Source organism: Cygnus olor, chromosome 5 (genome assembly GCF_009769625.2).
Source record: "Cygnus olor isolate bCygOlo1 chromosome 5, bCygOlo1.pri.v2, whole genome shotgun sequence".
Lineage (NCBI taxonomy): Eukaryota > Metazoa > Chordata > Aves > Anseriformes > Anatidae > Cygnus > Cygnus olor.
Window position 1 is genome coordinate 28,834,386 of NC_049173.1, and position 27,785 is coordinate 28,862,170.

The 27,785-nt window shown below is 39.3% G+C and overlaps 1 protein-coding gene across 1 annotated transcript in view; it reads left to right on the forward strand.

Moving 5' to 3' along the window:
- The window catches only part of KCNQ1 (potassium voltage-gated channel subfamily Q member 1), a 344,271-nt gene that overhangs the window by 37,783 nt on the left and 278,703 nt on the right, over positions 1-27,785 (forward strand). The window contains 1 exon segment of the mRNA XM_040557701.1: positions 7,588-7,678. Coding sequence (XP_040413635.1) covers positions 7,588-7,678 — 91 coding nt within the window.

Genomic DNA, 27,785 nt, shown 5'->3' on the forward strand with positions numbered 1-27,785 from the left:
GTTACACAATTTTCTTTCAAGGATTAGAGAGTTCACAGCCATACTCAGAGAAAACAATATATGTTAATAACAATTACAAAGTCAGCTAAAACTATGAGCAAGGATGAAGTACGGGGCTCCTTCATTTTATTAAGTTACCATTGGCTGATTACTCTCTTCTTGAAAACAAGCATAAACCAAACCCTTTTTTTAGTGATGGAGGGCCTCTGATGTCCCCTGCTTGCATAACTGAATGCTCTTTAGTCTTCTATTAGTAGACTGTGCTGTGCTCTTATGGTTTTGAGTCCTCACAGAATTAGTGTCTTCCCAGGGTTCAGTTCAGACTTGCTGAAGGGTTCAGCATTCAATCTGTGCATACAGGGTCTTCGTGCACCTTAATGAATTTCATTAAGGATGAAAGTACTCCACACAGTGAAATCCAGATTCTTTTTTAAAAGCAACTTTGTCTGAATATCTCATGTTTAAAAGTACCAGTTGGTATTTGTACATGATGCTGTACCTTGATGGTGATCCCATAAAATAAATTGCTATCCTGTATTTGCTTCCTGCCAGTGCAGTTTAAGAACTGGAGTCCTGTCATCTCCTACTGTCATCTGTCCTGCATTTGACAAGTTCTGCCTAGTCCCCTTCTAACTTCTACCTTTTATTAGAATTTTTATCCTTGGTTTTGTCCTTAATCCCAAAACGTCTCGAGTGAAAGAGCAAGAAAGACCTGGTATCTAGCTGTGAAGAGAAATGACGTGATAGAGATCTGTACGAATGTCCGCCTAATTGTAACATGGAGCCTTCGATGCAGAGTACTGCATGAAGTGGTGGTTATAATTGACTTATAGTAATATAAACCCTTGCAGAACCGATTTTCCTGATGAAAATAAAATAAGGAAAGATTTCTCTGGCCTAGAATGGAATGGGAATGCAGGACAGTGAATGATTCTGTTTTCAGTGTAAAAGCCAGTGACTGAGAGGCAGGTATTGGGATACAGGAGACTGGTGGTACTCTGGGCACTTCTCCAAGTAATATTCAGTTCATCGTGCTGAATGGAATAGCTCCAGTAAGAGACTGAGAGGTCCACTGCAACACTGCAAAGTTTCAGGGCACTTTCCAGGAATGAGGGGAATAACAGAACAATAATCTGAACCTGAGGGGATTAGAAGTGTGATATACAGAATGCCAGGTTGTTCTGTGTGCTGATGTCTTTGTTCGTCACTGATGTCTTATCTTTGTCCCCTTACGGAGTAGGAGATATCTTAGGAAATCTCACATTTCCGTCACAATGTGAAACATTTCTAGCGCAGATCTCAAGGGAAAGGAAAATTAAAATTTCTTTTCAAGGCGTAATTTTCTAGTTTTCCTCTGTACATAGTTTTTCTGCAAGTGTGTGCCTTATCTGAAGTTGTGCATCTAAGTCCTCATTGCAATAACACTTTCACTGCCCAGAAAGCTGCACAAAATTGTCCTTTTATGATACCATTGACCTTTGTTTTCGCAATCTGAAAAATAATTGTATGTCTACACAATAGAGATGAAAATGAACTATGATAGAGCATCATTATTTTGATGAACTAACATGTACTTGGTTATGCAGCAGTGTTATAGTTTCCAAGTTATGATGATCAAGATAAGAATCTGCCAATATTAATCTGCGCGCTTGTGGTGTTCATTCTTGGTGTTGTTGTTCTGGTTCTTCTAAAACTGTATGCTTAGCAGAGGTTACATTTTGGTTGCACTGCTTTGTTTACCAGTAAAACCTATCACAGCTAAAAGCTAAATGGCAAGGAGACAGGAGCTCGTGAAGAAGGTTTAGGTAGAATGCTACCAGAAACATAAAAGGATCCCACAGAGGTGGCTTTTTGCTTACAGAATATTTCTTTTTAGTTTCAGTCATTTTCTCCGGTAGACAGGATGGACTAAAACTAGCCATTGACTTCCGGGGAGGGGGGGGAAAGAGCACATACTTCATTTATAATCTCAAATAATGCTCCCTTTATCCAAGGGCACTGATAGCTGGGTACCTTCAAGACTTAATAGCAGTAATGCATAAAAGTTGTGTGACAGTAGGAGCAGACTTAAGACAGCTCCTGTGTGCCGTTGAACATGGGAAAACTGGCTGCCTTCCTGGGGGGTTAGAAATCAAGTTGAATTCCTAACATTTAAAATTTTGAATCTCACTTCTCATCTATTAAATGTTCTTGAGGTTTCAGCTTAGTTTAGGGCCAAATACCAAGCTTTTCTCTGTTCATGGAAAGACCCCCCCACTGAGAGTATGTACAAAACACTGCAAGCAGCAATAAAATTTGCCCACATTTTAATACTTGTTTTCATTATGATGTTTTCAGGTGTGTGAGACTATTAACCTGGTGAGTAGGTGCTTCCTGTTTGTCTTGTGGACCTTGTTTTTAAATGTTCCAGGTCATATCGCCAGGCGTATTTAATAAAGCTTTATCAGTTCTCCTACCTGTGACATTTGCTAAATGAGTGTTATCTCTCAGTAGGTGGCCAATTGTTCTGTTGATCATTCCACATGTTGTATCAAGCCACAAAAAAGACATGGCAGTGTTCTAAAACTAAAGATAAATCCAGGAAAAACAAAGCACCTTGGGGCAGGAGGCTGCACAGTACTGACAGCTACCTGTGTCATGTTTTCTGCAGCTTTTGCTGAGGCTGGTGACACAGGCAACAATCTGGACCTGTTCTTAAAGTTGAAATATATCCTGGAATAGTCAGAAAAAAGTAAATCTGCTGCTAAATCGTAATATATGTTCTGTCTGTATTTGCTATATATTATTAAATGTAGTGCATATACTACTGGCTTGTTGTTTACTCATCAGCTGTGTGATTCTTTCACAGAAATGCTCTGGTTCCTCAAACCTGTTTGAAAGAACAAGCTCTCTAAGTGATCTGGATGGCTACTGCGAAATTTTGTTGTTATACTAATCCACATGCATGTAAATCTACATACATACTTTGTCATGTGAGTCTGTATACACCTGTGTCTGTGTTTTTCTGCTTAATGATTAGCACAGGATAGAAGCATGTCCCAGGTCTGGGTGCCAGCTTGTATGTACGTGAGCTCGGGGTGTTACTGGAGTGCTGCATGCTGACAGCTCACACGCACTGGGAAAGCCACGTTTCTATGGCTCCACCAGGTTTGCAGAGCTGGTAAAAGCCGAGCTGAAAAGACAGTCATGGAAACTGGTATGCTGAAGTCATTTGTCCTGTATAGCAGTGCTGGCTCTTTGAGAAGAAGCAGCTTGCTTTCTTGTAGTTTGATGAAAAGAGTTTGTGAAAGAAAACACATGCTGCTTCATGCCAGCATCCACACTGTATTAATAATGGTTTCGTTGGCACATCCAGAAGTATGCAATTGATCAGACCCCTGCAAAATGCTTGGGGTTAGCGGAAACATAGCACTGTTAGGAAGGAGTTAACCACAAAGCTGAGTAATTTTGAGTGCTGCTGCTGGTGCAGTGACTGTGATCTCCCTGGCTGCAGCCAGATGGTGCTCTGTAACCTGGGATGGGCTGTGTGTAAGGCTTCACACTATCGTTTCATCTGCAATACTTGCTTGGCCCCACAATCTGAGCGTTAGATCAGAGCTGATGGAAACCTGAACCCTTCATCGCTCTGCTTCCTTTCCTGGAGATGAGCACATTTGTGCATAGAGGGTAAATGAGCGACGTGTTTCAGGAAATAAAAGATATGTCTTCTGAGACTAGGCATATCTTTAAGACCCTGTCGGCTCTGCACGAAGTGTGTGAGCGCAGGCTGGGGTTGCGTTGCATCTGTGGGATGGTTGCAGCCTTCAGACATGCAGCCGGTTTTTAAGCTGGGCATTTCGCAGTGACTTGGTTCACATAGCATATAAATTGCTCCCTGAGATTGTCCAGCATGTTACCATTGAAAACAGACGTGATGCACATTAGGCTTCGCTTATCCAAAACAAAGCTCTTGTGACTTCTCTTTCTGAAATTACACGGTTGATTAGGGTAGGGCTGATACACCCATCCGCTGTTAAGTTGTCTGATGCTTCTTGGTTGGTTTCAGTTGCCTGTTAGTTTGTTTGATGCTAACAGGTTGGGTGGACAGCGTACATGGCTGGCATCTCTCTCTAAGCAAGTACAGCTTTGGGAAAATGTAGCACTAGTGACCACAGTAAAGTCCTATAGACAGTGATAAAGAGTTATTTTTTAAAGAGCTGAAATAAGAACATTTGCTTTGAAAATATACACCAATTTGGAGCTTTGACGTTTTCTTCTTTTATTATCATGATTCTTTGCCTCCCCCCCCCCCCCCCCATGAAAATTCACATGTATTTGAATATTTGGGAATGAAAAAAGAAGACACGCTTCTTACATGAATAGGAGAAACTTCCTGAGGCCTGGCAGTTGCGTTTCCCCAGGATGATTTTGACATAGAGCAAATTCAGGTCTGAGGCAGAGCAGAGGCTGTCCCTGCAGCTGTTGTTTGTGACTGCTCCCTGAGGAGAGGGAAGGTAGCTGTTTAAAACGAATAAATAAAAAGGTGGCAAAGTTTTCCCTTTTTCCTAGTGCCTCACTCCCTTTTTATAGTTCAGAAGTGGAAGAGGAAGCCACTAGCACTGAAACTAAAAAAGCATGAGAGATGATGTGGAATGGTGCAGGGGTGATGGCAGGCGACTGCTGCAGCAGGGCACGGCTGTGGGGAGGGAGGTGGAAAGCACAGAGCTGTGTGTTAAATCCTAGCAGGTATGCACAGGAGGTTTAGAGGGATATCATGCAAAGAACCTCTACTCTCGTATTTCATATAACTTTACCGGCTTTGCGATTCCTTTGTTTAATCTGCATGGGTATGTATGCGTGCATTCATAAAAAGTATTGTGTGCCCAAAAAGGTAATGTGCTTTTTCATTGTCATGATGAGAACCTGCAGTTGTGTCAATTGGGGCAGAGGACTGTTAGTGAAATCTGAGCTGCTCCTTTTCTCATTTGTTTGTTTTAATGGCAGTTGCTTTGTTTTCCTGTATTAAATTCCAGCCCCAAAGTTTGTCAAATCATCACTTACACTGCAGCCTACCTCTTCCTCTTCATAGGTGTTTCCTTCAGATCTTGCTGAAGGATGTAGAGCAGTTCTAAAAATTCAGGCCTAAGTTCTCGTATCTAAATCACATTTAGTAGATGTGAACAGAAGAAAGTTGCATCAGTATTGCTGCGTCCTTTCTATACCAAATCCAAAATAAGATGATGAGAATGGGATATCCATTATGACCCTTTCAGGGTCCACTGACCAGCTGAAAAGGGTCTTCATATTAAAAATTCACAACAAAAGTAGCCCGTTCACTTAAGTACTGCTGAATATTTCAGTCCTTGGAATTATACAGAAATAGTACCAAACTTGTCAGAAGTAGAATGTGGTTTTCCCTTTGCACGTACGTTAAGTGTAACACCTATCCTGAGTAGGGAGCTAATTCATGGGGTTTGTAGAGATTAGGTTGTTAACAATTTTCTACAGGACTTTGAACCTGTGAAGCACTGTCTGGATGATGATTCCATCATTGTACTCTTCCAGCCATGAAACGGAGTCTAGGAGGAATGGGCCAGACTGGTTTGCTAGTTCTCTGGGGGTAGTAGTAGATGTGTCAGCATCTTCCCTAATGCCAAAGAAGCAATATCTGGCCCCAAGTATTTGGTGTGGGATGCTGTGTGTTTGTGGGCGTGAAGGTCTCTTGTGCTGTCAGCCTGGAAAGAGCACAATAATACATTTCAGGAGTTTTTCTGGAAGAAAGAAAAAAAAAAAAAGGAAAGAAGTAGCAAGATTGAAACAGATCCACGTGAATGAAACCCCTTAAAATACATAGCATGCTGACTTGGTGGAGTTCTGATGTCAGCCTTCACTTCCTTTAGTAGCAACAAGGGAAAAAAAATTGGCAAACAATTCCCCCTTCGGTTTATCTTGTTACTTAGGTACACAGGCTTTCACCTTTAATCCTTGTTAGATCCTCTGTAGTTGCAGTGAAGTACGGAGATATAGTCTTGGCTTTGGTGCCCTCTTGTGGTGTAATACATTGGCCTCGTTACACTTTCAACATGTACACTAATATTAATGAGTATGCTAAATATTAATTGTTACTGTTCCAAGCAACAGCGTATGTCACTTAGCTCGAAGTGAATGAGTACTTCTGGGAATGTCAGACTCTGTCCAGAGATCCTCAGCTACCTCTGCCTTAACTGAACCCACTCATGTCCATGTTCCAGTGACTGAGGAAGTCTTATAGGTAGAATGGCTGGACGCTTAGGCAATATGTGGTACGTTTCAAACATCTGGCTCATCCTTGTGCTCTCCTGCCTCATCAGTACACCTCTTTTCTATTAAGAGGAGCAAAAGTTAGAGATACAAGCTCAAACAAGAAGGCTTTTGAGATAAATCAGACACGGCTATGTATTTGTACTTTGCCTATGAAAAGGTAAATTTTCTTATGTGTATTTATATATGTGGTATTTTTATCCTATTAACTTCAGCTTATTATCACTACTTACTGCTTTGAGTTTTGTACCCGATTACTTACAAGCTGCTTCTTCGCAATTTTGTAATGCATTCACAATATCCTTTGCATATGTGTACACCGCACTTGTGTGTGCTGCATTTTGAAGCAGGCATTTTATAATGTCAGTCACATTATAATATCACAACATTTTTGCTTTCTTGAGTGCTTAGCCTTTCAAAAGATTCACCCAATTAAATTCTTGCTTCTGTGAAAGAAGGTTAAGGCTCCAGGAGACTTCAGCTGAGCCATGCCAATTTTCAGTCACTAATGTCCTGTTTTGGTATATACCTCATGAATTCAGATTTATTTATTGTCATTTCTCTTTTGGGGGGTCAGCTGGCTGAGATAAAACCTAGCTGATAATCATTTCGGAGGTCTGTAAGGGGTGGTCAATTTAGTTACTGTTTTCTGCAGCATGCTTCTGTCAAATGCAAAGGATTGGTGCAGAAGGAGTTGCTTGGGCAGGGGAACGAACCTTTCTATTCACTTTCTCTTTCTGCGATCGTTGTTTTGAAATTTTATTTAAAAAATGGAATCAATCCCAAGTTATGTTTCAAATGCTAAATATCAGACTTTGTTTACCTGGGGCTTTTAGGGAAATGGTTGTTATACAAGGTGGTGTGGGCAAAGCGTATTAAGCTCTGGCTTAGTTGGGATTTCTTTTTGCAGTTTGATAGAATTTGCAACAGCAAAAGGCAAATATTTGAAGCAATTGGTGGGGAAGTGTGTGATTCAGCCATAGAAGCCGTTAAAACAGGCACAAACAAGGAATGCTGTTATCTGGGGTTGGACAAGTCTCAGAGGTAGGTAAATGATAAGTCTCTTGTACAGTTTTAATTTGGTAATTTTCAACCCAAAAGCTGTCTGAAGAGACATAAGCTATGTAAGATGAAGCAGGAGCACCCAGGTTACTAGCTGTGTTTAAGATGATGTAATATTAATGTCATTTCTGTGTGTACAGGTAATTAGTGATAGAATAAATATTTGTCCTCCTAGATTTTTATTAGACTCATTACATGTTTATTGTTATTTATATATATATATAAATATAAATTTCTTTTTTACAGTTTCCTTATTGTGCTGATATGCCTTATCTTCAGTGTGCTTTCGACAATTGAACAGTATGCAGCTCTTGCTACGGGGACGTTATTTTGGATGGTATGTATTAATGTGACTGCATGTTTGTTCTTGCTATATTTGTTCAGGAGATCAGAATTTACACATTAAAAGCAATGTTTTTTATGGTTTACTTGCCATGAAGTTCTGTAGCACCAGAAGTCATAATAGTACAAAACCCCACTTTTACCATATATATGGTCTATACTGAGGTTGTCTATATTGTGTCCAATGTGCAAGGTTGTTTTAATTAAGCTTGAATCCCTTGTATTGATCAGAGTAATCCATCATTCAGCCATGCCAAAGACTAGATACCTGAACATAGGGAGAGAAAAATATTGCGATTCCTTTCTTTTAGCAAAACTCTGATCCAGCTTTCTTTCACAAATGCATAACTGGTATGTTTTTATTGACTTTGGAGTTAAGACAACTTGTTCTACCTGTCCAATGCACTTTTTCTTCAGTAGAGAAAACTTAGTTACCTTTTCTTTGTTCCATTAGTGATGCAGAAGGTACGTATCAAGAAATGTTCCAAGAGTATTGCTGTGCTGCCAATTTAGACTTCATTTGAGAGCCTTAGTTTTGAAGTCTGTTAGACGTGATTTTAAGCACAAAAAAATGCTTAATTTGTTGTACCTCAGTGGTAAGTGAGGTCCCCCTGATAAATCATCGATTTCTTTGAATTTGTAAATAAATGACCGTTATTTTACTCATGAAAACATTTACTGTGTTGAGAAAATAACTAGCATTACAAATGTTTGTTCAAAATAGTTCTTGTAGCTGTGCATCAGTAATATCATTATATATATCATTAGTGTGAAAAGGCTCACTTAAAACATCAATTATAATAAATTGTTTCAAACTATCTATTCAATATGTGAAGATTTTATACTGTATTTTGAATATTGTAAGTATAAGTGCATATTACATTAGATTTAGTGTCAAGCACACATCTTTCTATGGAACGTCTCTTCATGCTTACTTATACCTTACAAGTTAGTTAAAAATATTGTATATAGTTTAGTTGCCAGCTTAATGGAGTCTACATGTGTATTTCTCCAACCAGTACCTTACTTGTTTTGTGGCGTGCCGTTTCCTTTTTGTACTTTTTAAGGGCTTTTTTTAACCCTAAGTAGTAGTTGTAGATACTTCTGCTAATTTCTCTGATTAATTTCACTTGTGATAAAATCTCAATGAGACACTCATCCTTGTAATGTATCATAATATTTTAGTTGAAACATTGCGTTCTTTGAGTGAAGTAACTTCTAGTGGCAACATAGCCAGTGGTGTGTGTGGTTTTTTCCTTCTCACATGATTTCATGAGCAAAATCATGGAACTCATTTTGCGTTCATAGCAGGTACTGTATTTTTTTTATTTTTATTTTTTTACTTTCTAAGGAGTATGAATCAATGTTCCTGTTCTATATCACTTAAAAACTATGGTGAATTTTTAACGTGAAATCCTACTGTTACAGTTTCTTGGAAATTCAGCTGTTGTATGTTTATTCAGTGTTGGCACATATAGGTATTATTTTCCTAAAGGATTAACTGTGGTGATTTTCAAGAAACTTAAGATGATTGCCAGTGATCCACTGATTCAAAGCAATAGATGGGCCAACATGCTCTTTGCTTTATCCAGTCTTGGTGGGACTTTCAAAGGAGTTGTGGCACCTTGCAAAACAAAATAAAAACATCAGAATCTGGTTTCTATTAGCTTCTACCTAGTAAAATTTCCTATACTGTTCTTATTTCAAGGTTTTCGTGCTTCAGTGACATAGTCATACAAGATACTATAATTATATGAAAGCAAGGTCTAAAAGGGTTGCTGAGACTATATGTATATATTGGCTCTTTTTTGTTCTGGAGCTGTTTATTATTAAAATATTGCAATATCATCTCCTACTACCAAAGCAGGAAATTGAAGATATGTTATCAATAATTTTAAGTATTTTAAATTGTATCTATTTTTCATAACAATAAGAGAACTGCAAACTTAACATTGGAAAAATAAACAAGGGTAAGTCGGTGTTGCCATTGGTGTTCCAATTTTAGACAAAAAGCTTACAATTAGCTGTTGAATCTTTCTCTACTTGTCACCACACTTCACAAGGCAAAGAGCCTTGATGAAAGCTATACCTAAATGCAGTTGTAATGGGAGATTAGGAGAGAATTGGCCTTTTGTTAGCTTCCAGAACACAGTGAAAACTGTTTAAATTTGCATGTGTTTATTTTATCTTTTTTTCACTAGATGGTGCTGTTGGAGGGGTTTGACTACAGTTACTCGTTGGCAATTGCCCAGCGTGAGCTGGAGTCTGAGCCAAGACTCTGAAAGGATCATCATTTTGAAGGGTATATGTACACTTGGCCCATTTAAAAGAGTGGTGCGGGAGAGCTTTTGCCGTGACTCATAAAGAGAATGTGGTATATCTCTCTAAAAATTGATTTTGAGACTACAATATTTAAACTATGGAAAAAAGTAATTCTGAGATGTATGTTCCCAGAGAGGCCATATTTTTCTTTTATTTTCATAAGCAAGGATTTTATGGTGCCAGAACACAGCAGAATGCTGTTATCTCAGCATGATCTAAGAAAATCCAAGTGCCTGATCCAAGGGGATTAAATATTCTGCTGAACCAAGGGATATTTAGTGTGCCTGAAAAAGCTATTTTCTTGTAGGAATCTCATTTCAATATTGATTCCAACCAAAAAAAAAAAAGTAACAGTATGTTTTTATGATGAAAGTATAAGCTCTTTCCAGCTTTTTGTTTTCTGAGTTCCTTCTCTACTTTAGAGTACTTCTTAGTGAAGAGGTTAAACAGTTTTTAAACATTCAAAAGGCCTTCAGTAAAGAAAAAAGGTAATTTTTCGTGGTTGATATTTGTCTTATTAGCTTTGAAATAATTCCTACAGCTGAGAGAGAGGCGCACAGAACTGAGGTCTACAAGATATCTAGATTTAATTTCTTGCTTTAATATAAGCTTTTGTTTGAATATGAGCATTGCTTTTTGTTTGCTGGCGTTTTAAGTGCTCTGTATGAAAGAACGGGAAACATACTTACAGCTCTTGACTCTGAAGGTAGTCTTCACAAAGAACAAATTGTTCAAAATGGTCCCAGCATTTACCTTCTGATTATCTTTGTGGTTTGAGAAGGCCAAGGCTTGCAATCTGGACATTGATAGTCGTTCTTATTTTCATTATTTTGAAAAATTGAATGAAAGCAATGCCTGTATAGGATGCTCAGGTAATAGGCATTACAGGCTGCATCTACCAACTGATGCAGTCTCTCTGAAGAGCAGCTCTGGATGAGAAAGCTCTCAGTTTAAGCAGTGCTTTACATCCATCCTGAACAGGTCTGAGGGATCCAAATCAGATGCTTGTAAAGTGGAAAGAAGATAGTCTGTTAGGGGCAGCTGAACCAATTTAATGAAATGGGTTTAAAAGCAAACAAATAAAGCCAAGCCCCTTGTTATTGTTTGGTGTAGCTGAGTACTGAGAAGCTGAACAATGCCAGGAAGGAAGGAAGAGGTAATATGTAAGGAAAATATGCTAAGACCAGTGAAGAAAAGATGAGCATTTTTTTTTTCTTTTGGATGTACTGCGAGTCAATTGTAGAGGGGAGGTATAGTTTTCCTTTAAAATCTGTAGAGGGCAGCATTGGACCATGCTGTGCCCCATTTGGGGTAGCTGAATTCAGATATTGGATGGTGTCCTGAAGTAGGTAAAAATATCCTTTTGGAAGAAGTGAACTATTAATAAAGGGATGGTTTTTCACATGGGTTTGGGGAATTTTATACGAGTAATAAACAAAAATAATTCTCCTTGGGGAGAGAGAGGTTGAAGAGAAGGGTTGTGTAAATGTTGCCGCCAGAGACAACTTTCACCACTTTGTGGCTACAACCACACAGTTCATGTTGTTTGGCCTGATTTCTCATCATCTGGATGGCTGTAAGGAAAATGTGAGAACAATTAAAGCTTTCAGTGAAATGAATTGGACATACATTTGCATGGAGGAGAAAGAAACAGATACTAAACTTCTAAGCGCACCGAAAGATTTCCGGTATGCTTATATGCTTCCAGATAGCCTCTTGCCATCATCTTCGGTGTTCCCTTTGCAGTGGGGAAAAAAAAAATCGTTTGGCTAACCTTCTCTATAGTTACCATTGAAAATTATTTTTAGATTTATATGGTACAAATAACCAGTGATTTATAGAGAAGAAAACACTTCTACATATCTTGCATACATTTCTTCTAGCAGGTTCAAAATGTGCCAGGCTTGAATTCTAATTTTAGTCTGCTACAATGGAGCTTGGATTTGATAAAGATAGGTTTGGATGCAGAAAATTGATTACTTCCATTTCTTCCTGTTGTAAGAACTATGTAAAACAAACAAAAAATCTTTTCTTGGCCTTCAGTACCTGGAGTTCTCTGGTGCTGTATCTGAACATGGTCATTTAAAATAAAGCCTGCAACTAGGTCACTGTGAGCAAAAGAATCAGAATTTGGCATTTCTCTACCTAACACTTTGGGATGAGATGACTACAAAACACCAATTATTAACTGGGTCTCAGTCTCTGAACACAGGCTCTGGAAAGTGTGACCTTCCTCAAGCTTGATGGGGAGCCGGTGACAGGTTGCAGGCCAGCACAAACCAATGGTGATGGATTGGTGCTGTCTGCTGGCTACTTGGTGGCCTGCATGATCCGACATGGTGATATCCCTTGCTGGCAGCATGAGGGTATTGGCCAAAATCTGAAATGAACAAAGTGCCAAATTATCCTTTTGCTCTGAGTAAGCCTCCCTAGCTTTTCATACACAAATTACAGTAGCCTGAGAGTCTTCAAAAAACACTGCTTTTGTATTGCGTGTAGTATGTTGAAAAATAGGGAGATACATGTTCCAGAGTTGTTGGTAGTTCACCTGTTCCTCAAGAGCGTGTGTTTATTCTCATAAGTCAAGTAGTATGGCCAGGTTTTGTTTATTTTTTTAGTACATCTACACTCCAATAAAATCTGTTCAAAGGCATGTCTAAGAATATAGCATCACTAAAAAAAAAAATTAAAAAATGAATGTTTTATTAACTTTTAAATTTTGTTTGGTTTTGTCAAGCTTTCTACTTCAGGGTTAAAGTTTGTTGAAGCTTTTCTGGGGTGTAAATCCATGTCAAGCTCAGAAAGTTTGCTTGGTAACTCTAGAAGAAACACGATAAACTTTTTGCTCAAATTTATACATGTTTTTTGCTACTTAATATTTTAGTAAACAAACAGATGAATACAAATGTCATCTTGGGGGGGGAGAAAAATAGAACTATGAAATACTGGTGCATAGTACAGCCAAGCAGTGAAAAGAAAGATTTTTAAATTTAGGATTTATCTGGATTAGTGTGTAATGTTTGCAGTGACAGGTGTTTCCTTTATGCCTTGCCCAAATGTCTGGAAAGTAGTTTGTCATTAAGTGCTACATTCAGTGTGTATCTCAATTTCAGTATAACTGGAGGGTCTATGGCTTTGTTAGGTCCTTGTTTTCACATCTGACCTCAGCCAGCTGGAGTCTATTGTTTTAAGCGTAATGTAACAGCTGACATAACATAACGGATATCAAGCTGAAAAGCTGAAACAGTGCAGTGAACTGATGCAGAGGGAGGGGAAAGTTGGGAGGGAGGGAGAGGGGCAAAACTAGCTTCGTGATTCAAAGTGGAAACTTGCTGCCTTGTTTTCCCTGGGGGAATTAGCTAGGAAATAATGGGATGAGTCTGAAGTTCTATTAGCAATTGATTACATATGATAGACTACTGAGGCAGGTTTGAGGTTGCCAGCTGTCCCTGGCTGGTGGCTCTTGAATTGCTTTAAGTGGCCCTCAGTAGGCAAAACTGGAACAAACTCTGCAGGTGTGGTGTAATTGTAGTGCAGAACAGCAGTGTGTACCAATGTCTTGCGAGAAAGGAGGTTCCCAGAGTTGGAAGAGAGAAAACAACTTAAACAAATGGAATGGATTAAGAATTTTATTTTGCAGTGTTGGATTACATGGTTTCAATTAACTGGCTCAAAAAAGTAAAAGCAACTGGACTACCTCTTAACTTTCTTAGCTGCTGCTAAAGTAAGCTTATATGAGTTCCTTTTCTAAAAACTCTGTTCTCGACTTGTGAGTTTAGTAGGAAGGCACATCTTTGTGTTGACCGCTGACCGGTACTGGAAGGAGAAGGCGTAAATGAATGTTCTGTTAGAAACTTGCCTCAGCCGTGAAAAAAGTGACAAATACATGACACTGTCCACAGAACAGGAACAAGAAGGTACAGGGATCTCCCTATTATTTCTTCATATAGCTATACTTAGAGAAGCATCAAAACATACTTCTATTTTTAGCAACAATTAGAAAAAATATCTCTGTCTGGATTGCATTCATATATAGTAGAGCATCTGGCAGCTCCACCCTACTGAGAGTTCATTCCATGTTTTTAGGAAGAAAAAAAAAAAAGGTCAGGACTTTATGCTGTTTTTTTTTTTTAAGTATATGGGTATAGGCAACCAAATTAGGTCCTACATTTATAAGTGAAGTTTTTATGGCTCAAGACTTGCAATTATGCAGTATGTTTAACTCTGTGTATATGAGTAGTCATAATGACTTCAGCGGAGCTTCCTGTGTGCATAAATATTAATGGGATCAGGGCGTATTAGGAAAGGTTTCATGAACAGTATCTGCTTGTACTTAGGGATACCCTAGGAAGCACAAGAGTTTGATTTATGTAACTGCAAGCTGTGTTTATCACACATTTAAAGTTTTAAGTTTATTTTTATCTAATTTACTTTTATTTTGATAGTATAAAAAACATGCAGACTGAAGCATCAGCTCTACCAGGCTTGTCTTGCGCAGAGTTTCTAGGGACCTAACACCAGGAGAGATGTCCTAGAGCTTCTGCGCTGCCCAGCAATGCCAAATGTTCATTTCAGGGACCTCTACCTTCGTGTATTGCTAGCACCAGGTATTTCCACCTAACCCATCAAACATCAACACGTTTTCAAAGTGATGGGAAGCCAGGAATTGTTATTAGCTCTCAGAAACAGCAGGACTTCAAAGAACTAACAAAATAAACAAAATGCCTGTTCTCACACCCAGTCTGTGACAGCAAGCTATGTACTTCCTCACTTTGATGGTTTCCCTTATGTTAATGACATTGGGGCTGTCTGATGTGTGCTGAAGTAGACAGAGAATGTCTAGCAGCTGTCCATGGATCCATGTGGCATTTGAGTTTTCAGGTGGGCCTAATTAGTATTTAACTGAGAAAAGTTACTGGTTCTAAAAGCTAGAGGCAGCTACAGTAGCTCTGGTGGTTTCTTTTAGTTGTGGTCCCAGCACTAACCATTCAAGTAGCAAATGTCAGCAGCACCTTTTGTAACAGATACAGCAGCACTGAAATAGTACAAATGATCTCTTAATGCAGCTCTGAGCTAGGAAACTCAGGAAGGGGAGTGAAAAAGAGCTCCAGCCCTTTGCTTGTGTGTTTTTCTTTTAGTTTAATTCCTTGTTTCCACATATGTTTTCCACATATATACTCATATTTAATTTCTTTCCCCTCCAACATCCCTTTAACATCCTTATTGAAGTGCCTTTCACAAACTTTCTTGTTTTTGTCAGCTTGACAGGATGTGTTTACACCTGGAATGCCTGCAAAATCAATTGAATTACTCATCATTTATCCCTCTGCAGCTATTTCCCATGTAAAGCTGAGAAAGGACATCTGCTCTAGAGGTAATCTGACAATTCCATGGCTCCCTGCAGCAGAGCAGGTACAGCATATTTAGGAGGCTGTTTCGGTTGTAACGTTGCAGATCAGTTTTAAATCACAATACAATGTGTATAGTGAGTGGCCTCCACCTGGTCTGCAGGCAAGGAGTTTGACACCTACCTTCTAGGAACTGTTCCAAGCCATTGATTTAGTATATGATGCTAAGAATGAGTTATATTTAGTGGCAAGGGAAAATGGAGGAGAGAAAATTAAATATTTACCAATCTTACTTCTGTAATGCCTTACGAACATGAACATACTTAACCTTGCAGCATTCTTGGGAGGTGAATATTAGCAGTTCTACAAGTAAAATTGGGTGACCTGTAGTTTTTCCACCACAGCTTGGCTCTGTGAGATTAAACCAATGGAGAATTCAGGCTGCGCATTCAAGAATGGGTTTCAGCCTGCATAAGCTGGCACTTGCCACCCAAAGAAATGGTTCTGCTGCTCCATTCCTTGTGCCAACACAAGCATTTGTGCAGCTATGTTGTAAGCTGCCTTGGAGAACCATATGGGTTCAAACTAACCTTTTTTTGGCCAGATGAGATTGCTTCTTTTGGCAGCAGTGCTGGCTTAAAGTGTTTGTGGAACTACAGTGTAAGATTTCTTAGCTTTTGATAGTTAAAAGCGTGATGGAAACTTTATCTGCAACAAAATTTGCAAGCAGACTTGTGTGCTATCCTTCTGAGAAAAGATATTATTGTTGTTTACATTACAGTCCATTCAAAGGGCCCTGCGTGTAGGATGAAGTATAGCACCTAGCAGAGCGCCCACACACTCTAAAAGATAGTTCCTACCCTTATGGACCTTGCAGTCTAAACAGACAAAGTGGTGAAAAGGTGAGCGGAAGGAAGTATGAATAGCTTCTTGCACAGCCAGGCACTGAAGCAGAGAAAGAATAAACTTACCAGAGTCCCAGTTTGGGCCTGCTCCAAGTGTTCAGGTTCTGTGATGGGCCTCAGCAGTCATAACACTGAAGAAAAGACATTTTAAATTTCTTGTCTCGTTCCTTAGTTTAGGACCTGTCACTATGAAAGCTTCTTTAATATGACAGCTGAGATTTTGGCCCTGTTTTCACATACTTAAGTCTGTTAGTGCCTTTCTTTTACTGATTTGACTAAATAGTTAAGTAGCTTTTTATGTCTACTTTGCATCTGTTTTGTAGCAGGACAGCAGGATATCAGTCTGACAGCTGATTGTGACAGACTTGATTGAAATTAATTTTATCCTATAGGTTTAGGCACGTCTACTATAATCTAGAGCCAGTTATCGAACTTGAATTGGCAGCTCAGCTGTGTCTACAAACAAAAGCTGTTTTGTTCCAACTCAGCTAGAACAGACAGGGCTCTAGGTAGGGTTGCAGAAGCATGTCTCTCTGGAAGAACTTAAGAAGTAGTCGTCTGCTAGCTCTTCACTGCTGCCCCACTGTGGGGTTTTGCTCTGCCTAGAAATGGATTGTGCTGCTTTCGCATTCATAGTGCTGCAGTGTATAGTTGACCCAGAAAGCTTTGTTTAACACCAGAGCTGGTTAAAACCAATTTAGTCACATTGAAGAAGGCGAATGAGCACTTCCACAACTGGTTCAGCTTTGTGGGTGGCAATCTCCAAGATGAGAGGTGCTCTAATGAGGAGTTGGGTGTGGTAATATCTTCAATCTCTGTTACTGTCTTTTAAGTGATTAAGAGCACGTGGTTGCATGCGTCAATATAGCCTAGTCCCATGGGGTATAATTGTACTATTATGTCATCATTATTATTAATACAATAACAGGAACATTTGGGTTTGTATTATTACAGCTATTTTGATAAAGGCAAAAAAAAGCTGAAAAGAACATGCATTTGTACAAGAGTACCAGTGTTGAACATGTGTGTAGACTAGTCCTGAGATGATAACTTGCCTTATAAGTTCCTAGCACACACAAATTAAAAGCTACTTGGACCCTACTGCAATTTTCAGATATTACAACGTTTCTTTTCATACTTAAAAACTTTTGTGTGTGTTATGATCCAGCTCATTAGTAAAACATTTAAATATTTAACTGGTAAGCCATATGCCTTTCTGAAGCAGAATTAAAAGGGATGTAAAGAAAAAATTCTTTCCTTACTCCAAACTCCAAGCCAGAAGTGCTATCTCATCATCAAGGAAAAAATACAAGAATATTAGGGCAGTATACTGTCTGTGCTGAAGCCAGTGTCAAACTCTCTACTGATACATTCCCATAAGCACATTTGTGATATTGTGGTAAGGTGTGGAGAATAGATCTAGGGTCTTACAGGCCCTGAAAGCAGAACAAGGTTTGCAGCTGTAATCAAAACGAGTAACAGTTTGTAAGCAAAGCCCCATTTTCTTGTTTAGGTAGTGATATTTGTAAAACTAGGAAACTCCATGTTAAAATGCTGGAAAATTGTTTTCAAGTAGTACACTGAGAGCTGTTTAAAGAGCTGATTCCATTTCTTGGAGAGCGACTGCACTCTGGTTCTGAAGTGTTCAGGCACATGGGACTCTTCCAGACAGTTCATTTGTTTCATAGATTATGTGGAGAGACATTTCTCTTTCTAAAACCAAATCCTATTTTCATCGATATCTTACAACTCTTTGATCTGTATCTAAACTGCTAATCTGTTCTGATTTTGTATCTGAAACTAGCTTTCATTTGGAATATGAGAGTAGTTTTTGTAACGCATAGGGGAAGGCATTGTATTTTGGGCCACTTTTCATCGCAGTGTTACTTTGTGCATTTTGGTAGGGAGAGGGAATGAATGCTAATTCAGACAAATCCCCTGGGATTTTAAATCTCCATTAAGTATCATCAGGCAACATGCACCTAGATTTTAATATCTTTTTAATATAAGAAATCCTCAGCACCGTGGTTCCTGCAGATTTCCTGCAAATGCGTAGATCAAGGCTGGTAGGGTGATCTGGAAAGTAGCAGATGAGAAGTGGGAGATGGTGCTGCTGCCTCTTTGGGCACAGAATGGCATAGAAATGCAGGAGAGCATTACAAATAGTTGTAACATTAGGCAACTGTTCATTGTAGAGAGAGCAAGGGACATCAGAAGCATCTCTTTCTGATGAGTATTATCTCAGAGTTGTCTGTTCCTTTTAACAGCTCTTTCTTTGCTCTAATTTTTTGTGGCTCATTGACAAAGTTGCTTATAGGTATACTTCTTTTAACGTTTAAAGGAGATGGGTTTTTTCTTAATATTGAACAGAGACATTTAGCTAGAGCTTTTCCCTTACAAAAACTAATTGCTTTAGAGAGCTGGAGCAAAATGATGGGAACTCAGCAGAAGCTTGTGCAAAGGTGCAAGATGTAGTAGAAGAAATGCAAGGTGTCTTGGTTTAGGAAAGAAGTACATGATCAGATATTTCTTGACATTTCTGTTCTGTCACCTATTGAAACAGTGACTTCTTGAGCATGGCAATTCCTGAGTGAATTGCAGGTGTCACTCATCATGGAACTACATTTTCTGTCATTCCTTCTCCTACCTGGGCTTAAATCATTACCAACTGAAGCAGTTCACAAGACATGGGGAATTCAAACATAAAAAAAGCCGAAGTCAAGGCTTTGGGAGCTTCTCTTCTGTCAGAGTTGTGTGTGCCTTGCTTTGACTTTCTACTTGCATTGTGACCCTTGCCTGCCATCTACAGCAAGACAGAGACTGCTCTAGTGTGCCTCTTTCATGGTGGCAGGGAACATCCTTTTGTTCTCTGGTTTCCTTGAGCTGGGCTGCCCACAACCTACAGCATTCTGTGGCTCCAGGCCAACGCAGAAACATTTGTTGGGTCCAGAGCTGCATATAGATATTGTTGATTAAAAGTTGGAACAAAGTCAGCATGGAAAAGGCTGCTAATGAAGCATGTCAGCTTTTTTGAATTAAAATGTCTTTTAATCACTTTGTATAAATACAGATCCCGGCCTCTATCCCAAGAGGCTTCAGAACCATAAGTATTGTGTACTTTTTAAAACAAAATGAAAATTAAACTGGTGTGGGGCATTCTTTAAAAATGCTACTGGTTTTCTTCTTTACTCTTAGTCTTGGATGTAAGGCTGAAAACAAATAGTAAAATCTTGGAAAATATTTTTGTTTGTCTTTTCGTTTTGTTTTATTTCTCAGTAAGATAGTATTCATGTGCCATGGGACTAGAAGGAAAAACAAAGGCATCTGACTGACCAGCACAGCAGAAGTGATATACAGAACAAAGAAGGCTTTTTATTTGTAATCGCTTAGTTTTTTTCGTCATCTCAATTCATACCACAGGAAATCAATAATTTTCAGTTGCTTTGGTAAAGTATTATTAAGTAAAAATCAAACAGTCCTTTTAACAAATGAGTATACTGTAACGTTACTGGGTCTAAGGCTAAAGTTTCAAAGCAATGTGCGTTTTACTTGAATTTATTTAATATCAGTAGCTTGTCGGGTCTTTGTTTGAATTAGAAGCCATTGTGGGCAGTCAGAAATTGAACTTTATGTAATATAATCTATCTGTCACTTAGTATCAGTTCCCTAACAGTGATGCTAACACATTCAGACTTTAGCATCTGGACCTCGCACTTGAGTTTTCAGCCACTAGGTAGGGTCTAATGTTTCAGTGCTTCCATGTAGTTTCTTCCCAGCTATTTCCCATCTGTGTATGACTGTCCCACTTCCCTAGGGGTCGGTCACTAGTGCTGTTGATGTCACCAGACAAGCCTTTTCCCAAGAGAATTTTTTTTTGACTGTATCACTTGTTAAACCGCACTAGACTGTTGAATTCATTGTATCTTCTTCAAAAGCTAGAAAATGCATAATAAAGCAGAAGGTTGTGGGATTATGCTTGAGCATGTCTCAGAGATCAACATAAAGCTTTTGATTTCAGGGGCTAATTCTAAAACAGTGTGCTTCGGTCTCCTCTCACGTGTTACAAAACAGAGGCTAAAGTTTCTGTGGAACAGTGAGATGTAATTGCAGGAAAGATTAAGAACAAACCTAAGAGTCTGTAGGTGGGTTCTCAAACTCCCTGACAAGTTCAGCTCTTAAAAAAAAAGATATGAAACATACTAAAATACACTTAAAATTTGCAGCCTGCTGGCTACCACCTCTAGTACGTTTATGGCAGACAGGCTTTTCTGGAAATGTGCCTCTAGGTGCTCCATGCTTTCCTAACTGGGGAAGACCTTGGAGGAAAGCAGGCAAGTCTGTCCTTCAGCAAGAGAGAAAAATTCACAAATTTCCACCCTGAAAGCTTCTCAGGATGTGCTTCTGTGATCCCTGCTATTTGATGAGCTATGTGCGCTGCTTGGAAGTTGGTAGTGATTGAGGGCGCCTTGGTGCTTTGAGCCCAAACATAATGCAGAGACATAAGTATTGTAGAGAAAAAGCAGAGAAGGAACTGGACTGAGGGATGTTCTTCCTCAAATCTCTGCTTTGTAGGTAGCAAAGTGCCTGCTAAGAGTAATGCCAGAGGTCTGAACAGTCTAACAAATAGGGTGTTTTTTCTCATATGCTTTCCCTCTGTGTTCTTCTGTGAATTAGTTTCTTTGGTATTATTTACCAAGTCAGAAGAAAACTCGACAGAGCCAGCCTGGAGCAGTACCTCTTCAGTCTCTTGAGCAAGTAGCAAGGAGGGAATGAAACTTCTCTCAAAACATCTGGCTGTACTGAGCTGTGCTGGTGCATTTGCCTCCAAGGGAAGATGACTGACTCCTGGGGTGGGGCCAGATCAAAGGGAACGTGCAGGAAAACGGAAACAGTGGTGAGAAAGGATGCCAAAACGTTTAAAATATAGCTGCTGTATCTATCCAGTGGTCTAGCTCCTGTTTGTGGAATAAATTTTATGAAAGATGCACTTATTTATGTTAGCCTGTGATGTGTAGGTCTAGACCAACCGGCATATTTTAAGAAGCTGGGAAAGAAAAGAAAAAAAGACCAAACTATTTTGCTTGCACTTTTTGCTTTAAGGTAATTTAGTCTAAAAAAAAAAACTTTGAAGTAAAAATAAACATAGTATTTTAAATAGCTGAAAGCATTTATTATGTTTGCAAAGGCCTTTGCTCTTAGCAGTCTGGTTTGAGGAGATTTGTTTTTGTCTAGAAGAAACAAAAATACTTGTGCATTTGCTTTTGACTCCTGGAATGCCAGGAGTCCTCTTCTGTGTGAAGCAGGGTTGTACAAAGCATTATATTAATAGGAGCGCAAAGGAGAGAGACACTGGTAGTGGGGTGATCTAGAACAGCTACATGAAAATCTCAATTTCAGTGGCTGCTTTCATGAGTCATGGGTCATATTTGCTTTGATTTCCTTTCCTCTAGTGTTGCTGTTAGGGTTGGCACTAACAGGGGGTCTTGATGTCAAGCAGGGATTTAGAGAGATGCCCTCAGGAGCCTGAACAGGTAGCTATGACTGAAGGCTGGGAGCCACCCCAGAAGTCTCCTGCACGTTTGTCACCAAGTGAAATGTGGAGCACCTTTCTAAGGTCTGAAACATTCAGTGGTCTCTGCACTGTGAAATCTCTATTCACCTGGTAAAATTTATTCAACTGCCAGAGACGCATTTATTATTTGCAGTGGAAACCCTGTAAAACATGACAGTTCTTGAAGTCAGATGAAAAGTGGCATTTTCAGCTACATTTCACTTTGATCCTCCCTCCCTCCCTCCCAGCTACACCATGACTATACATGGACCATAACCAAAAGTATATTTGTACGTCCAAGACATCGATGGCTGTGGTGCTATTGTTAAGCTCTATTATATACAAAGTCTTCACTTGTAATTTAAAGTGATGAACTTCAGATGCTAATTCCCTATTCATACACACAGAGGATTTAAAATTCAGGTTTGGTACTCACCCTATATATATGTGTGTGTGTGTGTGTATATATATACATATATATATATATAATTAGCACATTTGAAATCAATTGTTTCCTTCTGTGAAATTTTGGGTTTTGGAGATGTATCCCTGCTGTCTGGTTCAAAGCAGCATTACTGACAATTCAGAGTAAGAAATACATTGGCATCTTTCTACACAATAAACATGTAAAGATTTTTCCTATTACCTGGTGATTTGCAGTTAATGTCAATCTTTGTCCTTCAGTTTAGGTACATGAGCACAGAACAGTCTGTCTGTGCGTGTGCTTTGTTAAATCACATGTAATTCTTGTTCTGCAGCTTCTGTGTTAGCGTTCCTCTTAGCTGAGAAAGGACAGTGAAGAACCATTGAGACTGAGTGTAATACAATATTGTTTCTAAGCAGTGGGTCAAAACCAATGACCATAATCAAATGAAAAATGACTACAATTAATTATTGGTTATGCAATTAAGTCAGAGAACACAAAGAGGTGTGAGAATGGGGTAAACAGATAAACACACCAGAGGTAAAAATATCTCCCAAAGGATTTGACCTCAAAACACAGCTACACAAGTCAGTGAAATCTAGTCTGATGTGAAATGCTTAATTTTTTGGCTATCAAAATATAAAGTAAAACTCTTAAATGTGTTCAAATAACTCTTGCAATACCAACACAGGTATGCATGAATTTCTTTACTGTATTCTGAAATATTTATAAGTAAAACTACTTAAATCCTGTTTTATCCACTGAATCTTTAAAAAAAAAAAAAAACAACTCAGGAAAAGTTTGTGTACATGATGGAATTTTGCATACTTATGTTCTTAGAGCTCGATTTCACTCTTTGAATATAAGGTTGTGTTTAAAAGCTACATTATTCTGGCATCTGCCCAGGTTATGATCTTCAGAACTCTTTAGTATAGACTAAAATAAGCAGCAGCAGTAGTAGTTAAACAAATAGGGCACAGTCAAAGCAAATGCTTTGATCAAGTATGTTGACAAATGTACTGTTATGGAACATTTTAAATAGCACCTTTTATTTCTAGCTTGCATGGCGTTTGATGAATCAAAACAGGTGGATTTTATAAGCTACGTATCTCATGTTTTAGAAATTGGTAGGATTAATCAAGGATTAAAGTAGTGCAATGTGCATGTCTTTTAGTAAGTGCATGTAAAAACACATGTTTTGCAATAAATACATCATTTAGTTACATAATCAAGCCATCAATTTAAGGAGCAGACTTGAGAGAAATGATGCTGTTGTCTAACCTCTCGTATGTACATTGAACGTGGCTTGGATAGCGATTTCAGCTCAGCAGTGTTTATGCCACCATGAGCGGCTGCGCATTGCAACCTACTGGAGGGAAGCATTAAGTGGTGTATGCAGCTCCAAGCGTTGTAGTGAGGGTTGTTCTCTCTTTGTGGTTGTGAGACACTGACATATTGCCTACCCCTTCTATTCTACTTGGAGGGTCCGCAGTGATTGTGAATTAAAACAATGTCTCATTCTGGCAAAGACATGATGCCTGATTTTAAATAGGGAGCGACCTTTGCCATCGCACAAACATGTTAAGCAGCTTTCTTAAGGCAAAAATGTAAAGCAATGGTTTGCTTGATACCAACCACTTGGTAGATTGGCACAAAAAGTGACAAGCTAACAGTAACAGCTTTTTGAATATACATTGTGCCACAAAACTTAATGCCTAAAAATCAGAATCTCCCTCCCTGGGTTTTTTCAGGTGTTCAGAATGGGAGCTACATACTATTGAATGACAAGAAGGAATTATAGGATGCTGTGTTACACTGCAATAGTTCTGTCTTGCAGAGTATTCACATGAGTGTTGCTTCTTTACTTTGAGGTGAGGTGTTGGAGCCTTTCTTCTTTCCATGCCCTGCCTTTTGCCCTGGGTGCCCCTGCTCTGTGTTGCCAGTTAAACTGTGTACGTTCCCAATCCTGTTAAGCCTGGTTTTTCCAGATGAAGATGTTGGACTGTAGCACATGTGACTCCATGTGAGGCAGTGGCTCAGGCAGCCCTATTACTTAAATCTGTGAAAAGTGACAGCCATTCGATAAGCACATTGGGGATTCTGTCTTAACGTAGAGTTCCAATACTTGCTTTTAAAAGGCCCAGTACTGGCAAGTAGGATTTGAAAGTGAAATATTGAAAAAGAAACCTTAGAGCTATGGTCTATGATTTGGTTAATAGTGTTTGTTGATACCAAATTCAACAGATGCAAAATGCACCTGCCTCTCCCCCTGGGGTGCATTGTTCTCATAACAGGGGTGCTAGACAGCCTTCTGCAGTGGCTCCTTTGCTGCTACAGTTAGTTGCAGTTGGGATCATTGTTTTAAGCTTCTGTTGGCATCAGTTAATTTGCTGCACTAGATGAGAACTTTATGGCCTACTGTAGAGTTGATATGTACTCGGTTCTACCCCTGCTGTTGGATCTGGCAGAAAATCCATTCATTTACTTCACTCAGGTGCTGCAATGCTCTTTTTAGGTGTTTGTTTGTTTGTTTTTCATTACTTTCAGGAACCCAGGTGCTGCTTTTACTCGAGATTCAAGTGTGAACGCACATCATCTGGCCTGAGGCTGAGATGCCACAGTTAGGTTCACTGCAGGTTTCCAGGAGTACCTCTTTCCTGCACAGGTTTATGGATGGAGCCATGGGTTTCTCAGCTAAGAGCATAAAGGGAGGTGGGACAAGTGCATGCCTAGTTGTATTTCTGAAATAAAATACAAGTTTCTGAATGCTCCAAGGGGCGAGTCTCCCTGATACGGGTGAAGAAGTGTCACCTGGCAGGTGTCCTACCACCACCATCTCTCTGGCGTGGTTTAGGCTTAAAGAATCTAAATTGCTTTGCAGGTGTGTAAACTTATCTCCAAGTGCTTACATAATTTTAGAAGATGTGTTGCTAAGCCACTGAAACACTTATGAAAACATTGTCCCAAGATACAATGTACAGTGGTAGCCATTGTGTAGCTATAATAATGAAAAAATGCTGTGCCTTGTGATGCACCCTCAGATTTTCAGGGTCTTGTACCTTCAGGAGAGTTAAGGAATCTGTTCTTTTTTCTGATATTAAACAAAATGCTTTTTTAATGCTTTTAAAGTATGAGGAAGCACCCAAGAAAATAAAAAGAGATAAAAAAAAAAAAATTGGCTGTGGTTGTATTTTATTAAAAAAAAAAAGTTTTGTACTGGTGTTGCAGTACAACGTATATGTTGTACAGCTTTAAAGAATGATAGGGATGGTTGTGATCTGAAGTTGAAATACCTTTTCATCGTGGGATTTTTCTTGCAAAATTGCTCTAAAAATAGAACAGAAATCATCCTTTTACTTCTGTGGAGTACAAGTACCGTGACCATGTCAAGGAAGACTAGAGTTCTTCAAAGTTCGCGAACTGCCCCTAACAAAGGAAGCTAACTCCACATTATCCTTGCTGCAGTGTTGTACCTAGGTATTCATTGAAAGCCTTTTTTAGCATGATGCAAACTGCTCTCCTTTCTGTATTGCTTTATATTTTATGAGAGCTTAAGTTGTCTGTAGACTCAAGCATTTGTAAGCCTTTGCTGTGACAAGGCTGTAATAGTAAGTACCTGGAGGTAATGCATAAACTCAGCATGTGCTGGAAAATGGACGCATATATAAGGTCTAAGGAAGTTGGGTTTAAATGAAGAAAGCAGTAAGATGTAATCTTTCTCTCTCAGGAGCCCTGAAAGGAAATCTGGTTGCACTGGCTAATTTAGGGAGAAAACATGAATTTTTGCTGAAGTAGTTTATCCAACTTTTACTTATCCTAGATTTCACCATGCGATTATTGTGGTCTATAACTGCAGCACCGGGGGAAAAAAAAGGTATGCAAGTTGTCTTTGTTTACACAGCCCCTATGTGCCTAGAAATTCTTCATTGCAGTCCCATCACTTTATGCAAGTCACAGGGTGGCTGTTAAATTGATTGGTCAAACCTGTAAAATGTTCCTCTGGCAGTTCTAGAGGCTGTCTTTGGTTCTTGCTGTGGAAATTTTCCCCACTTGTAAGTTTAAAGTGGAAAAACGTGCAGTCGTGTGTCTGACTGAAGAAGAAAGTGTTGGAGGACATCACCCAGTGTGTTGTGGGTTTTCTTCCCTTCAGCTCCCAGTCAGCTCACTTTGGGAACCAGCGATGGCTGTCTGCTCACCTGTAACTGCTGTCCTCTGACTCCTTGCATAACCTTTTATCAGCAGGTTGATGTCTTTCACCTTCAGCTTTGTTTGGAAAAGAAACCTCTGCAAAATGTGTCTGGCGATGCTGACTGGCAGGATTCCTGTGAAAAGCAAGCAGGGAGGAGCCCAACTGCTTTCTCTGTGCACTGCTCCAGGCTGAGCATGACCTTATTGTTATTTCTGGACATGCTGATTCAGCATTACAATGGAGTGCAATATATACAAAATATGAGTGGCTGCATATGTTAGATGAAAAAGTAAACAGGTCAGAGTATGTCCTGAGATGTGTATTTATAGCTCATTGACATCAGCAGGAGCTACATACATCTGAGGGCACACTCAGCCTGTGTGATAAGTGGAAAAAACACGTGCCTTAAGCAAAGGAACAGGAGCTGCATATCATACAATTAAGGGAATATTGCTTGTAGCTGTCTCAATATATACCCTACTTATGTTGTATATATAACCTGAGTAATTAGTGCCTGTTGGGTGTGGATGGGACAAGTTGTACCTTTCTGTAGTTGCTTAAAAGTTACAAATAGGCATGACTGAGTAGTCGAGGGACATTGAATTAAACATGCTTGAATTAATAGGGTAATGATTGGGGCTGCTCAGAGCTATAAAATAAACACTAGGTAAAGCTCAGTGCTATGTGGCAACAAGATTGAGCCGTGGGGTTGCAGGAAGTATTCTGAAACAACTCAACTTTGTTGTTAAGTGAGAGAGGTAATCCTAAGAAAGCCCTCTACACAGGCTCCCCGTGCAGTTAACGTTTTAAACCCCCTTTGGCTTGTTGTATGACTTCAAAGATACTCTAAAGCCTTCGTTAAATTGATCATTAACTCTGCAAAGTTATAATTAGACATTTGAACTTGGCTGCATTCAAAAAGAAAATGCAAGAATGAAAATCCTAGCCAGCATTGTTTCTCTGCAGCTCATCAGCATTGTCAGAGATGGATTAAAGTTCCACAGGAGTTAAAAAGCAATAGGAATTTGAAGCATTAACCAGCCTTGCGGGAAGGATGGGGAGTCATTAATCCACAAAGTTTTCCTTTGAAAGTATGGAGTGAGAATAATGTGGGGAACCTGCAATGGGTTACTAACGGCGATTTAGATTTAAGCTCATAAAACCATTGAGATGGGAAAGTTGGGCTGGAAGCATGTGTTGGGGAAACCTGCTTTGCCAGCGCAGTTATTGAACACGTTAAACCAAGTGATTGTGTGCTGCCACAGCCCTGTTACGAGCCTGTAAAACGAGCGGAGGAAGCACTGAGAGGCAGCCTTAAACAACAGCAGTGAACCCAAGCAGCGGCTGCGAAGAGTGGAGGTTG